Source organism: Chinchilla lanigera, unplaced genomic scaffold, assembly GCF_000276665.1.
Source record: "Chinchilla lanigera isolate Chin_1 unplaced genomic scaffold, ChiLan1.0 scaffold00090, whole genome shotgun sequence".
Taxonomy (NCBI): domain Eukaryota; kingdom Metazoa; phylum Chordata; class Mammalia; order Rodentia; family Chinchillidae; genus Chinchilla; species Chinchilla lanigera.
In genome coordinates, this window is record NW_004955491.1 from 4,382,382 (window position 1) to 4,398,580 (window position 16,199).

General features: G+C 43.9%; 2 protein-coding genes across 2 annotated transcripts in view; both read right to left on the bottom strand.

The window, feature by feature from the left end:
• Positions 1–470, bottom strand: part of Znf786 (zinc finger protein 786) — a gene marked incomplete in the record, with an annotated part of 10,747 nt that extends 10,277 nt beyond the window's left edge. The window contains 1 exon segment of the mRNA XM_013504588.1: positions 1–470.
• A 1,833-nt stretch (positions 471–2,303) lies between these two features.
• Positions 2,304–11,609, bottom strand: LOC102027537. Its single transcript, XM_013504564.1, has 4 exons — positions 11,411–11,609; positions 10,578–11,233; positions 5,088–5,195; positions 2,304–3,567 (listed from the first exon to the last, which is right to left on the bottom strand). Exons 1-4 carry the CDS (start codon positions 11,607–11,609, stop codon positions 3,520–3,522), a joined length of 1,011 nt encoding a protein of 336 aa, XP_013360018.1. The 3' UTR covers positions 2,304–3,519.
• Between the last annotated feature and the right edge of the window lie 4,590 nt (positions 11,610–16,199).

Here is a 16,199-nt window from a genome sequence, read left to right on the forward strand (position 1 = left end):
CGAGCGCCGGGCGCCCCGAGCTCAGCGGCCGGGCGCGGAGCATGCTGGGACGCTGGGGCCGGGAGCCGGCGGCCGCGCGGGCCCAGGGCGCCCCCTGCAGGCGGGAGGAACGGGCGCGCAGAGCGTTAAACCAAGCCCCTGCGGACCGGCCCCCCGTCACAGCCCACCCGTCCGTGATGAGCCTCTGACTCTTGGGGTCTCCAAGAGAGGGAAACAATCTGACGACCAGAAGAGACTCTACCTGGAGACACTGTGAGGAGGGCGGAGTGTTCACCGGGGTTCCTCCCGAGGCAGCCACGACCCAAGCCAAGGGTCACCAGCTGGCCTTAAAGCAGGACTTAAAAAAAAGTCGAGTTTCCCAAACGTGCCCCTCCCTACACTATCCAAAGATATTGTTCTTTGTTCTCATACAGATAAAAGCAGTAATTTTTGTCTCTGTAAGTAAAATCTTATAACCTCCTGTTCCCATACTATCCTGTTATGCCCAAGCAGGGCCACCAAGATACGAAACTGTCACAGCTTGACAAACTACCGTGGTTCTCTTTTGCCCACCCGCAAGTTCCATGTGGAAGACCAAGTCCCTTTACCAGATGTATAAAAACTGGAGCCTATCTTTTGTTTAGTGCTCAGCCATCTGGGACAGGAGTCCTCTTGAGCCAGATGTACACCTAATAAAATCCTCCTGTTTTTCCCTGTTGGTCTCTCTGATCTTTTGTTTTTTGTTTTTGGGTTGTTTTTTTTTTCCGGTACCGGGGATCAAACTCACGACATTGCACTTGCTGGGCAAGCGCTGTGCCGCTGAGCTAAATCCCCAGCCCCTCTCTGATCTTTTGGATTCCAGAACAGTGTGGATTCTTGTTTCCGGGATAATGTTAACTAAAACTGAGGCACAAGCATGCAGGCAAGAAGCTTTTAATGGAAAGTAAGAGGAAAGACAGACAATGCTTCAGTTTGAGGAACTGAAGGGGGTGAAGGTCTGAAGACGAGTATCAGACCCATCTGTCAGCAAAGATAGGGAGACCACTTAAATGGGGTGCTGTAATGGGCTGATCATTATCTCAGTCCCAAGTTCACAGCTCCAGAAGAATCCTTATGGGTTGGGGGTAAGTTTGGTTCCCATGAGTGACTCTCTTTTGTCCCTATGGTCAATCTATCCTTCTGCGCTCCTAGAACTTCACCCAGATTTTACCTTGAAGCTGGTGCAGTTCCTGAAAGAGGCCCACCGAATAACCAGAGAATGCCGCAATCTGGATGTCATGAGCTAACTGGTTTATCTTCACAGAGAAGCACCATCAACTCATCTATAGGCTCATGCCCACAGGACTGTACCAACCATGGGTGGTCCCATTCTTTTTCTTTAAAAGTACTGAGGATGGAATCTGAATTTAGAGAGTGCTGAGCTACCTCCCCAGCCTGTTCCCCCCGCTCCCTTTTAAACTTTGAGGGAGGGTTTTGCTAAGTTGCCTAGGCTAGCCTCAAACTTGAGATGTTCCTGCTTCAGTTTCCTGAATAGCTGAGGTTACATGTATGCACCCCCATGCCCGATGGCAACTTTACCCTTTGATTAAACACTGTGATTCTGGTAGTACCTTTGATCCCCACTAATTATTTTTTTGTTTTGGTTTGGTTGTTTTTTAGACAGAGTCTGGCCATGTAGTTGAGAGTGGCTTTGAACTCATTATGTAGCCTAGGCTGGCCTCAAACTTGCAGTGATCCTGCTGCCTCAGCCTCCTAAGTGCAGGGATTACAGCCATGAACCACGACGACCAGCTTGATCTCAGCTTATTATGCTTCAGGTAATTTAGAACCACATTTTGTGCTATAGAAACAAGAAAGAATACAAGGATTTCCTAAGGAAGGGAAGCTATAGGTTCTTTTAGTAATGTAAAAGATTGATAGTCCCAGAGATGAGTGAAAGTTGTTAAAATAGTCTGGAAAAATTACCTTATAGTGAAAGATTAGGCCACAGAGCAAATATGAGAATGATGTTATGGACTTTACTCAGAGACTCTAAAATTAAGACAAGGGTATCTTTTTTAGCTGTCAGTTAAGTGTCAGTCAGTGTTTACCAGGGAAACAGATATAATACAAGATATACAAGATATACAAATGTAGGGGCCAGGGATATAGCTCAGCCAGCACCATACTGTTTTCATCACTGTATCTTTATAATATCATTTCAAATTGGGGATTGTGATGCACTCTGCCTTGCCTTTGATGTCCAGAATTGCTTTTGCTGGTCTAAGTCTCTTCTGGTTTCTTGTAAATCTTAAGGTGATTTTCTTTAGTTCTGTGAGGTACGCTATTGGTATTTTGATTGGAAGTGCATTAAATCTGTATAACAGTTTTGGAATTATGGGCATTTTCACTATATTGTTTCTGCCTATCCAAAAACAAGGGCTATCTTTCAATTTCTGATATTCTCTTCATCTCCTTTTTCAGAGTACTGTCATTTCCAGTGTATAAGTCTTTCATTTACTTTTTCGGCCTGGTGTGGATGCCAGCGTGGTGTGCCAGCTGGAAGGGCCAGGTGAATCTCTTGCCACACTCCCCACAGGAGAAGGGCTTCTCCTCACTGTGCAGGTGCTGGTGGGCCCTCATGCCATTTCTCCAGAAGAAGCTCCAGCCACACTGGGGGCACGGGAAGGGCTGCTTTGCCCCATGCTGGGATTGGTGGGCTGTGAGGCTTCTCTGAGGAAGCTCTTGTAATACACCAGACAAGGAAAGGACTTCTCTCCTGTGTGACCCCGACATGCTCCATGAGCTTAGTCTTGTAGATGAATTTCCTCCCGCACTCATCATAAGCAAACAACTTTTCCCCACTGTGTGTCCTACGGTGGGTCTTCAGGGCAGCCTTCCTGGGAAAGTACCTGCCACACCCCAGGCAGCAGAAGGGATTCTTCCCCTTGTGCTGGCAAAGGTGCTCGGTGAGCTTCCACTGCTGGGCAAAACCCTCGCTGCACTCCTTGCAGCGAACGGCTTCTCCCCACTGTGCAGATGCAGGTGCTTCAAGTTACCCTTCTATCGGAAGGCCTTGCCACTGTCAGGGCAGGGGAGTGGCCACTGTCCTGTGTGGACAGCCTGGTGGCCAGACTGCACCTCAAGTAGCAGCTCTGCCCGCACTCACCACACTGGAATGGCTTCTTCCTTCCAGGGAATGTCGGGGCCCCTCCCTGTCCCAGCTGCCCGCTGAGTTTGTTGGTGCACTTTGCATATTTCTGGGGCTGGTTCTTGGAGTGGCTCCTCCTGTGCTTTACTAAGCCACTCTTCATCCGGAGGGCTTTTCTACAGACAAAGCAGGAATAGGGTCTTGGCTCTGGAGAAATTTCCAAGTGGCCTGCAGTACTCATAGGCATACACCACGGGTTTTTCTTGTCCTGATTAGATGCCAAGGTGTGGAGGTTTTTATTTAGGATGTACGTTTCTTGGAGACTTGGAGACTGAATCATGGCTCTCTAATCTGATAAACTCTCTGTTTCCTTCCCAAATAAATCAGCACACAAGTCCAGATTTTGAAGGTCATTTAAATGGCATTCTTTCCCTTTTGTCCTGAGAGTTCTTGGGCATCTGGGAAAAAAAAAAACACTATCATGAGTGACGTGTCCACTGGGGTTCAAGGACTGTCTTATCCCCTGATCTCAGTGACTTTGTGAACCTGCCTCCTGCAGGGAAATTATACTTAACTTTTATATGCCTTTCACCTTATGTTTAAAAATGGCGTAGCATAAATCTGAGTTACTTTGCTGAGACAAAATACCTGACACCAAAAATTAAAGAAGAAAAGGTTTATTTAGCTCATACTTTGTAGAGGTTTTAGTCCATAATCGGTCGGCTCCAAGGCTGGGTGACATGGCAGACAGGCATCACAGAGAAGAAACTGTTTGTGATGGGCAGATGGTAACAAAGGAAGCAAGGGAAAAGACAGCCTCTTTCTGTCCCTTACATTATATCTGGCCTACTGGGGTTAGGGGATGTGAAACCAATCAGTGGACTAATTTAATAACTACCCCCCTTAAGCCTATCATTGCACCATGAATCAATCACACACTCTAAATTCAGCCACCTCTAAAAAAGTCCTACCTATGACTATATAAGGCTTTAGAAGAGCGTCTAGCCATAACAGCATAAAAAATTAGGAAAAAATGCACCCTGTGAATCTATTTGACCCTCAGTGGGTAAGCAGAAGTTGGAATCAATAAAAATAAACTATTCTTGACAATCTGACCATACAATTATACTATACAATATACTATAATACAACTGACTGGGGGCTGGGGATTTAGCTCAGTGGCACAGCGCCTGCCTGGCAAGTGCAAGGTTGTGAGTTCGATTCCCGGTACTGGAGAAAAACAAACAAACAAACAAAAAACAAACAAACAAACAACTGGGGCTGGGGATTTAGCTCAGCAGCAAAAGCGCCTGCCTGGCAAGCACAAGGTCGTGAGTTTGGTTCCCGGTACCGGAGAAAAACCAAAAAAAAAAACAAAAAAAACACAAAACAAACAAACAACTGACTGTACAATTGCCTCAAATCTGTGAAATAAACAGTACAATTTAAGAAGGCTTAGAATCATGTTCCTGTCTCCCTGATTCCAGAGAACTCAAGACAAATTCTCTGAAAGAAATACTAACAGAAAGTATCATCCTTAGAAATGTCAAAGTGGCAGTGTACTAAATTCACAAAAAACACCACAGATGTTATTTCCTTTTCCAAAGAAATATGTATTATTAAAAAATACTTGTATAAGCATAATCACTGCTGTTCCCAAAGTAAGACCCATCCAGGACGTCAGGGAACAGGTCTGTCACATTATTCCTCCCCATGGATCTAGAAAGGACGAATGCAGATGTTTGCCTAAGTCAGTGCATTTCTGAACTGCTTTTCCTTCCTGTCCTATTGAAGCAGGTAACGGAGCTTTCTTTTTTCGTTTTTAACGTTTAACCTGAGGGAAGCCTGGGTCTTGGCCCAAGAGAATGTCTCTCCTGATGCACTGAGGTTAGCTTCTGACGACATAGGTAATGTTCCAGCTGATCAGCTACTTAGTGAGTGTTCACTAGGCTTTGCCTTCATCGTGACAAAAACATACCTCTCTCTGCAAATCCTGCTTCTCATCACTAGAGTTCAGTCTTGCTAAAAACATGCTTTTACTATTCATCGCAGGCAGAGGAGCAGCTTGATTATGGGTGAGTATCACCTGGCACAAAGGGAACAACATTCATTTTTAGTGATAACCATCTTAGTTGTTAACTCTTTGGTGTTCAAGAAGCTTTTCAGGCTCTTCGCTTTCAACAGGATGAAACACTTTTCATGGTGGCCTTCCTGCTCAGAAACCTAATGGGAATGTCTGTTGCTCTTCCCAGGGCCCACCATCTCCCTGAGCAACCTTCAGCCACAGGTCAGTTAGTGTCCTCCTCGTTTTCTAAATGTAATGGATTTGTTCCCACCTTTGTGCCTCAGCTTCTGCACAGACTCTGGCTAAGTCTCCTTTCCTTAAACAAATCTGCCCATTCTTTGCTATTAAATCCTAATTCCTTTGGAAGCCCTCCTGGGATATTGTTCTCTCCTCGTCCTTTCTCTTCCAAATCTCTATAGCACTTTTAACCATAGCCCCTTATTATTTTATTAATTCATATGGAATATTTTATAGTTAACCAAGTCAAAAGTTCAATATAATTGAATTAAATCCCATGCCAGTAAGACAGTAAATATTTAGAGTATGGAATTGTTACAACTATATCTATGTAGATTTCCCTCTAGCCTAAGCAACACTGACATAGCCCTAGATTATGACAGGCACTTAACAGTGTCTAATGTAGTGACGGAGAACCTTTTAGAGATGAGTGCCCAACTACAATCCAAAATCCACTTATTTATCACAAAGTGCCAACACTGCAGTTATACCTGAATACTGAGGTTTTTGTTTAGAAACATCAACTCATGCATTAACATCTTTTGTCTTACAAGAAAAACAAGTAACACACATGCCATAAGTTTACCACCACTTGTCCAATACATGGTAGCTGAAATGAAACCCTTGGGAATACTCCTCTCCTCTAATCAAGCTTGGGCACATTCCCCAGGTCCATACTCTTCTCCACTTCAGAAAATTCCTCGGGGACTTAGTAAAGCGTTAACATACTAAAAAACTGCTGGATCTGCTGGGCATGGTGGTGCACACCTGTAATTTCAGCACTCAAGAAGCTGAAGGAGGAGGATTACGACAAGTTCAAGGCCACCCTGAACTACATAATGAAACCCTGTCTCAAAAAGAAAACAAAACAAAACACAGTGTTGAATGTGGCTGGTGACACAGGCCCCAACACTCAGCACTCAGGAGGATGAGGCAGGAGGATCTGGAGTTCAAGGCTAGCACGGGGTACAATAGTGAGACCCTGTGTCAAAAAAAACAAAAAACGAAATCAAACACACGTACACAAAGACATAGATAGATAGATTCCTTCTTAATAAAAAGAATATAGTCTCACCTTTGTTACCCATTTAAATAAGAAACAAAAAAATCTCTATCCAAATAATGTTTCTTATTGCCCAGGTCTAGCCACTGTTAGGAAAGAAAGATCCAGGAAACAAGCTAGGGAAATTCAGTGAATCAGGAACTTAAGTACATCTTACTGACCAAAACATGGTGACTTATCAGTATTAAAGTCCAACAGCTCATCAGCAGAAGTTCCTGCTCTGCTGAAGTATTGCTGAGCTCTGGTTAATGGCACTCTCCTTTGTTCCATCGAGGTGATCAGCTCTGGCTTGGAAGAACAGCAGCCTGTGCAGTCCGCACAGGCTCAGTTTGCGTTTACTGAGTTGACCCAAAATCACTTTCACAGCTGACTTTGCATTAGTTCCTCCCTCTACCTAGAATTTTCTCTTCTCTGCTTCACATGGTTCACTCATCATTCCTATCTCAGAAGGCGGTAAACCTTCAAAGAAAGTGAATCTCCAAGGCCAGACTGAGATCACATAGTTGATCCCAGTAGGAATGGTTTTCATGATAAAAGCACAAGGCAGAATGGGCTGGAGAAGCAGGAGGGCAGAATTTCCTTGAATTCTTCTTTAAGTGACTCCTTGCATATCCCCTTGGAGACAGGTACCTAAGTTGCCCGTCCACTGTTCTCTTGTTTTTCTCTTTTTTTTTTTTCCAGTACCGGGGATCGAACTCACGACCTTGCGCTTGCCGGGCAAGCACTGTGCTGCGGAGCTAAACCTCCAGCCCCAATGTTCTCTTGTTTTTCTCCCCAGGCCATCTTTCTTTCTTTTGTATCCACATTGTGCACTATGATGAGTCCCTGCTTATCCTACCTTAACTGTGTCTCCTTCTCCTAAGAGCCACAGCTGTTGTGAAGACAGAAAGTTCTGACAACTTAAGCAGGCACTGATAGGGAAATAAAAAGAACGCACTTAGATTATTTAGAATTCTTTTCTTTTAGTCCAAGTTGTATTTTTTATTTTAAAAATTAAAAAAAATGACAAAACAACAATGAAGACAAAATCAAAACACAAAAACAACAAAAACTACACACGACCTCAAAACAAAATGATAGCAATTAACAATGGTTGCTACATTACATACTATTATCTTCAATGAAGTCGCTCAGTCCACCAGACATAAGGATGTAAGATTGATCAAACAATCAAAGGCAATAGCAAGTAATAAAAAGAAAAAACATTGGAAATGATGCAGAGCTTTACCATACAAGATGGCAGGAGTTCAACAATGGTTCTTATACTGCATACTGTTGTTTTCAGATCAGTCATTCTGATTACCAGATTCAAGCATGCAAAATTGGTCAAGAAAAAAGAAAATTTTAAGCATTGACTGTTCCTTTCAATACACCACAGACATCAGCAATACACCTATTCCAGTTATCCTTATATATACGTATACATTTTGTTTTTCACTTAAAAAAAACCAAAATAACAAAAACAAATACATAAACAAAACAGCATAAAGAACAATAAAAATGATACAGAATTTCAAAACATCGTGATAAGATATTAACAATGGTTGTTATGCTACATAATGTCATCTTCAAAATGGCTGCACATACGACCAGATAGTTATGCAAGATTCACCAATTACACATTAACAGTTCCTTTCAATAAATCAACAGATATTAGTAGTACAATCATCCTAGCTATCCTGTGTGTGTGTGTGTGTATATATATATATATATATAGTCTGTGTGTGTGTGTGTGTGTATATATATATATATTCTTTTCCTCTTCCTTCTTTCTTTTTCCTTTTTCCTCCTTCATCCCAGTTGCTCCTTCCTATTTGAGCAGTTTCTTTTCCCTTTCCAATATCTATTGTACCTTTCAGATTTTATTTACTCTTTCAGGTTCTTATGTAGGGAGGAAATATGATGTTTACACATGTGAATCTGATTTATTTCACTTATAAGTATGATCTCTAGTTGCACCTATTTACTTATAAAAGCCTCTAGTTTACCTTTCTTTATAGCTGAGTAATACTCCACTGTATAAAAAATACATCTTTTTTTATCCATTCCTCAGTTGAAGGACATTTGGGTTGTTTCCAAGGTTTATGTATTACTAGATTACTTAGAATTCTAACTGTGGGAAAAAATGAAGGAGGGCTTGAATGGGAGATAATGCATTCAGAGTTTTAGATACTGAAGACACAGATACCACTGGGTAAAACAGAACAATATCCCCAGGACATTGGAGGAAGGAAAAGGAACATCACGAGTCAAAACTGGACACAGTGTCATTGTCAACTAGCCAACAGCTCATCTAGGGAAGGGAACTTACTAGCATTAGATTGATTCCCAAGGAAGCAATTCATTAGAATCCTATCTTACCCAGGAAATCAAGAGCCTCAAAATTGGCCTTCATCACTTGTGTACAGATTTTCTTCTGCCACACCTCCAGGATATTCCACTCTTGCTCCGAAAAATATAAGGCCACATCATCAAATGTATTGGTTACTCACTTTGAAGATACCAGCGTGTATTACAGCAGCCATTGATATTTTCCTACTAATCTATCCATAACTCTGTAATGTTTGTATTGTTCTTATCCTATTTCGTAAATGGATGCATGTTTATTACTGTTTCCTACAACAACCACTGAGAATAATGATTATTCAATAGGTCGCTCATAAAGCTCTATTTATTTTCTTTAGAAGCCACTTTGAAGATACTGAAGTATAGTACAACAACTATTGATAATCTCCTACCTCTTTTGTCTGTAACTCACTATTATTTGTCTATTTGTTTCCTGAGAAACAAATCTTTTAAATTATCTTGTAGATAACAATATGTAAAACAACAACCACTGATAATTTCCTACCACTTTGTCTATAATTTGGTAAGCCCTCCCCCATTATTATGTTATCCTTCTTTTACTCTTTAAAATAAAAAAAATAAAAAAATTTTTAAAATGTATTGGTTACTCGGAATCACAGATATAGTAGTACATAATCCATTTTCACTTTATGGCTACTTTGTTTTGCAATATTTATGTCTATTAAAAGGCAGAAAGAAAACATACTAACTCTGCGGATGGTGCTATAATAATGAACAATGAAGGAGTTACACATGTGAGTGAATGAACAGCAGGTGTCTAAGGACACAGCCCATCTCATCTAAATGCAATCCTGTTCTGATCAGCAACCAACAGTTGTTATGCAAGACCAGGCCCAGGGTTGCTGGATGTGTCCATGTTTTAAAACTTTCTTGTATTTTGAAATAATCACAGACTCACACGAAGTTGCAAAGATAATACAGGAAGATTCCCGTGTACCCCTCATCAAGTTCCCCCCAACAGTCACATTGTGCATTATTAAACCTGGGAAGTTGGTATTGGTACAATATTTTAAAAAAATTAATATTCACTTTTTATTGCTCTGTAGTGTGCCGTCTACTGAAGGATATGTCCAGCGTTTGGCTATTATTAAAAAAAAAAAAAAAAAAAGGTGGTATAAACCACCATGTACAAGATTATGAGTGGGCACACACATTCATTCTTCTGGGATGACAACCCAGAAACTGTAACAACTGTGTTGTGCAGCGGGTATATGTTTAAGTTTTTTGCCTGTTTTGCAGAGTGGGTGGGGGGTCAAACCCAGGGCTTCAAACACGTGAGGCAAACATTGTAACACTGAGGTACACCCCCAGTTCACGTTTGCTTTTTTTTTGAGACAGGGTCTTGCTATGTATCCAGGCTGGCTTTAACACGCAGCAATCCTTCTGCCTCAGCCTACTAAGCGCTGGGACTACAGACATGTGCCAGCATGCCCAGCAATGTATGGTTTCTAAACAAACTGCTAAACTATTTTCTGGAGTGCCCAAACCACTTTCCTTCTATCGGCAATGACTGAAAGATCCACTTTCTCAGCCTCCTCGCTAGCATCTGGTAATGTAAGTACTATTCATTCATTCATTCATTTATTTATATTTCCGGTACCGGGAATCGAACTCACGACCTCGCGCTTGCCAGGCAGGCGCTGTGCCGCTGAGCTAAACCCCCAGCCCCAAGTACCTTTTATTTTAATTGTCCTAATTGCGTCTCATTTATAGTTTTCCTTCTCCCAGCTTCTCACCTGCGCATCTTTTCTAAGTGCTTCTCTGAGGCTGCTTGACAGCGGCTCAGGCTGCAACAGCCCCACGGCGACACCGGCTGCCGACGAGCCCCCCGAGGCGAGGGGCCACAGGCCGAGACCCTGCACTACTCCAAGCCGGTCTGCACCGCGGTTCACTTCCAGAACTGCACGCACTCCAGGCCCGCGCTTCTCCCGCCGGGCTCGGAGCTCGAGCCTCACGCCAGCATCGCACTGCCTGGCTCCCGCCTCGGGATCCGCCCCGGCCGCCACCGGGCTCAGCGCAGCAGGACCAACGTCTTCCCGTGGCCCCCTCACCGAAGCCGGCAGGGCCGTGACGACCCCGCGGGAGGCGGTACAGCGTCCCGGGACCTCAACCCCAGGCTGAGCTACCGGGAGCCCCAAAACAGCGCCGACCAGGGGCGGGGTATGCCGGGACGCGGCTGCCAGGGCTACGGCGGCCGCTCCGGCCCACAACACCCGCTGCGAAGGGGATGAATGCGAGTCTCTTGGGTGGGTCGCAGCACAGGCGGAGGCAACGCAGCCCACCTGACTGTGATGGAGCCTCTGACTCTTAGGTTCTCCGAGGGAGGGAAACGTGAAAGACCTAAAGATAAGGTGGAAATGGAGAGAGGAGGCAGGAACCCGGAGAGACACGACTCAGAGACAGACTGAAACGTGGAGAGCGATAATGGGAGCATCCTCCTCCTCGGTTCCTCCCAAGAAGACCCTGAGCCTAGGGCTCCATCTGCAGGGGTCCGTCTGCGGGGCGGTCCCTGGAATGAAGCAAGAGGCTGTGAGAGCAGACCAGGATGGAAAGGCCGAGAAAGGGACACCCCCCGCCCCGAGCTTAATGCGGTGGGCAAAGGGGGTCCACCTGCCCCGACGCTGGAGGCTGTGCAGCTCAGCCTTATCCCAGCCAGGAAGTGGGTAATTTGTGCACGAGTCCCGTCCCTTGCCATGGAGGTGCTCCTGGTGACCCGGATGCGGGCTGATCTCCCTCCCCTGGCCCCAGAATGCTCTAGCCAGTGACATGCTGCCACCCAACCTCAAGCGGTGACAGGTGGACCCAAGGATATGGGCAGGGCACCTGAAGCATCTACAGGGAGACAGAGGGACAAAGAGGTGGATAAACAGAAAGAGGGGATAAAACAAGAAGAGAGAGGTATTCGGAGAGGCACAGAGGAAGAACATACGGAGAGGATGACAGGTGACACCAGCCAGTCAACCTCAAATTCTATTCGGACAATAAATTAGGTGCCAGGCTAAAGTAACATAAAGGAAAAATATGCCTATGATACTTGGGGGAGGGTATACATGACAGAAATAAACTACCATAGTCCCCGCATAGGTATGATGAGCATATGTGTGTATCTATGTTTATTACAGAACAGTGAAATGCACAGTTATGTCATTACAATTCTTAATTTTTTTTTTTTTTGAGACAAGAGCTCATTATGTAGTGCAGGCTGGCCTTGAACTCACTTACATAGCCCAGGCTGGCCTCAAACTCAGTGTCCCATGTGTTGGGATCACCATGCCCGCTGTCATTACAGTAAAGTTACTTTGTTCTTCTTTTGGTGTATAGTTCTATGAATTTTACCACGTGCATGGACATGTGCCATAATCATTAGGATAAAGCCACAGAAATGACATTGGTCCCCAAACTCCCTTGCCCCTGGCCCTGGCAAGGACCCATCAACTCTTCATCCCTATAGTTTTCACTTTTTGAGAATGACACATGAATGGAATCATTGTGAAAGTTTTATAACTGGCTTTTTAAAAGTAGACCTTAGCCAGACACAGTGGTACATGTCTGCCATTCCAGCACTCTGGGGGGTTGAGGCAGGAGAATCTCAAGGTTAAGCCCAGTCTGAGCAAGACCATGCCTCAAATTTACAAATTAAAAAAACAGCTGGGGATGCAGCTCACTGTGAAGGCTCTGGGTTCAAATCCCAGTACAAAAAGAAAGAGTGCTTTTCATTCACACTGTGACAAAGGTTTAACTATTATGATTTAACTAATATTATTCCACAGTATGGGTGTGTGTAGCATAATTATGCAATAAAGGATATTTGCATAATTTTCTAAATTTCTGGTAATTCTGAATAGAGTTGTTATAAATATTTTCATATGGGTTTTTGTGTGAATATAAATCTTCAGTTCGTTAGGGTGAATACCCAGGAGTGGGACTGCTAAGTCTGCAATGGCAAGCAGAAACAGAGAAATGACACTCAGCATTTGGAGGCAGATATATTTATGTCAATGGGCACTGATCAGGGTCATTCCTAGCATAGTAGGTCCCAATCTCTGGTGGTCTAGGGCTTATATGAGATAAGCAAGCAGGAAGTACAGACGCAGAATAGCTTGTCAACTGGGGATTAGTTTCTACAAGGTGCATCATAGTGACCAGCTATGCATCACAGCGCCCAGTCGTTTCTAAGAGACAGAAGCAACTAGAACTGGAATAGCAACTATTACCTGGGCAACTAAGAAACTGAAATATATTGGCTGGGGGAGGCATCTTCTGCTACATTTTCTCCCTCTGTTAGTTTCCTTAGCAAATCTTTGCTGGGCATATTACATGTGATCTTCTGAGACAAGGCCCAACTAGAAGCAATCAGTTATCCTAGGATGGGCTCTAGCCAAGCTTCCCAAGATTATCTTATTAAAGAGTTTTTTCCTAAATTGTTTTTAGGAGGAGACATAATTTAGGCCTGTCTGTTCTGTAACATTACCCTGGCAAGGTAGTGAGGGAGTTAATCTGATCTAGGAGGGTGTCCAATGTGCCTTGGATGTTCACCAAATCTTACTCAAGTGTTTAATTGATTGTTCTATTCTCGTGGGGCAACTTTCCATAGAGTTTAAGGCAAAAAACACAGATAGCAGGGGCCAGGAAGCAAAAACTGGGGTAAGCAGCCTGAAAATACATAAAAGTCAAGGGGAATAGGTGTGGAGCAATCTTGACAATGATGTCCTCAGGCTTCAGCCATACATGGACTTACCAGTGTCCAGAGTGACCAGAGCAGGGTTTTGAGCACATTGTCTCTTCAGACTATATTGGTCCAGGTAAATTCTCCAGGGATCTAAGTTTGGATTTCTGGAACTTGGAGAGGTAGTTAATATGTACCTGGGTTACACATGTGTGCAAGAATGTCTACAGATATAGCTGGTTTTTTAACTGGCTACAAGCTTTTTAAAAAACTTTTTTGAGTTACCACTGCTATAAATTCAGGCCCACTATTGTTGTCAGTGATCAAAAGTAGGCCATATATAGGGATGATTTTTTACAGCAGTACCCTACAAACTTTCATTGTTTTTTTAGTATAGGTAGGAAATGGGAGGTTGGGGCCAGTGACACAGATGCAGAAACCTGACCTGGCTGCTGGGGTAGGGGTACCAGACCAGCAGCTTGAGCTTGCAGAACATACAGTGGGGGCAGCTCCGGTGGCTGGGGTTGATATTTTAGCCAATTGGATCTCAGGAGGGGGTTTAGGCCTCTGGATTGGATTATTATGCATTGTTGGTGGCAGATTTCCAGACAGCAGCAGGAAGTAGTTTACTGTGTAGCCCATCCCTGCAGGAGAGTTTTAGCCAAAGCAGTTTTGTCCAAGGTGACCACAGCATATCTAGCCTGTTGGAATTTGTTCCTAATAGAGCTACTTTTATCCAAAAACAGGGTGTACTCAGCATCTGTCAGGGGGTCCATTTTTTAGAACAGTTCACCCCAGTACAGTATGTGGCTCCTGGACAGTTAAGTCTCAGTATAAGGGGAGCTTGTCAGCTTTCTTGATCAGAAAGGCAGTAGCTGTTAGAGCATGGAGGCAAAGGGAGGAGGCATCCCTTATCAACCAAATCCAAGTATTTGTAAAGGTAGGAAACTGGGCACTTTCAGGGACTGATAGTTTGAGTAAGCATAACTAAAGAATCCAGGATTTATAGAAGCCAGCACCTCCAAGAAATTTGTGGGGTTTTTTCTTTTAACCAGTTTTGCTAGATTTTGTGGCAGAGCTTTCATGGTTTTTCAGCAGGCACCTTGAGTGTCATTAATCAGAGGGCTTTTCAAAGAGGAAACAAGTTTTTGAACCTCTGGAAGGTTGAGTCCAGGTCACTTGGCTTTTGACTCCAGAACTGGAGTCTTTCCATTTAAAAAGGAAGAGGGGCTGGTTGACAGGAGCCAATTGAAGGTGGAAGAAAGCATTCCAAGTAGGTGTATCAGCAGGCTATGGGTGGCAGGACACTGAGGCAACATATAAGGAGGGCAATCATGGAGGCATTGGCAACTGGGAGATCTTAAACTGGCTTTCCAGGCATGAGAGGTGCATTTTAGCAGTTTGACAGTCTATAGACATTTTGTAGTTTTGAAGCCTCAGTTTTTTTTCTTGGGAGACCATGATGCTAGGGCCACCCTGAAATAGTGGGAGAGTTCTTAACCCCTTATGGCAATTGAGTCCAGGGGAGCTAGCCTTTTGTCTCCAGATTTTCCCCAATGAAGGGGCTCATGGGAGCAACTCTCAAGCAGAGGAAGGCATCTTTTAAATCTAGAACAGTCTAAAAAGGGTGTACGGGTTGGAAACTGCAGAGTGCAAGGTGATGGCTGTGTGGTTGACAGCATGGAGATCTTGCCCATGGTGATTAACAGTCTATCAGGTTGATGTGTGGCTGAATGCCTGTTTGTGCTTCGCATGACATCTGACAGCAATGGAGGCCAAGATGAGGCAGCTTGGTTGTTAGCGAGGACCAAAGGCGAGTCTTCGGTTTACACCCCTGGAAGGAGAGTTTTCAGAACTTTAGGATTATGGTTCTCTGTCTCAGGCTGATGCAGGCATCACCTTTCTCTCGGGGAACAGTCAAAGTTGAAAGTGCAGGGTTAAATGAGAGGGAGGCTGAGTGGCATGGTAAGAAGGAGATGTCTTCCAATACTGTAAATTTGTGCCTGACACAAAGGGTGAGAGGTAATAGTCCAAGTTACTCTGGTGATTGTAACTTTTTGAGAGAGGGAAGTTTTGAATGCAGCGTTCTATTCCATTTTCTACCAGGGAAGTCACAGCTTTACCCCTGACTTTTGCAATGACCACTGGCTCTTGGGGACCCAGTTTGATAGAGCTCAGCCTGTCCTATCTATTCAAGTCCAACAGGGGGCTGACAGGGCTCATTTGTCAGGGCTGACAGTCCAACTTTTTCTGTCAAAATGTGGAACTCAGAAGGAATTGCTGACAGTCATCTTGGGTGGGCGTTAGATGACACCATCTGACCAGGTTAGGTATGTAAGCAGAAGGCTCTGGAGGGAGGGCCTCTTTGGCCAAATGCAGGCAAAGGCTAGCTGGGAACAGTTCAATTGGCTGGAAGTAGATGAGTTGGTAGCAGAGGTGAAGCTATAGGTGTTGGCAGCAATTCCAGCAGCCAAAGAGGTTGGCAAGGCGGAATTTTCAGGAAAAATAGTCCTCTTTTTTCTTTTTTCTTTTTTTTTCTTTGAGATGCAAGGAAGTGGTTTGTTTTCATTTTTAACTCTGCGAAAGCCCCTTTTCCCCCACAGTCAGGGACTTTGGGCTTTGACTAATTAGTTCTCATCTCTTATTTATTTATTTATTTATTTATTTATTTTTGGCTTTTTGAGACAGGGTC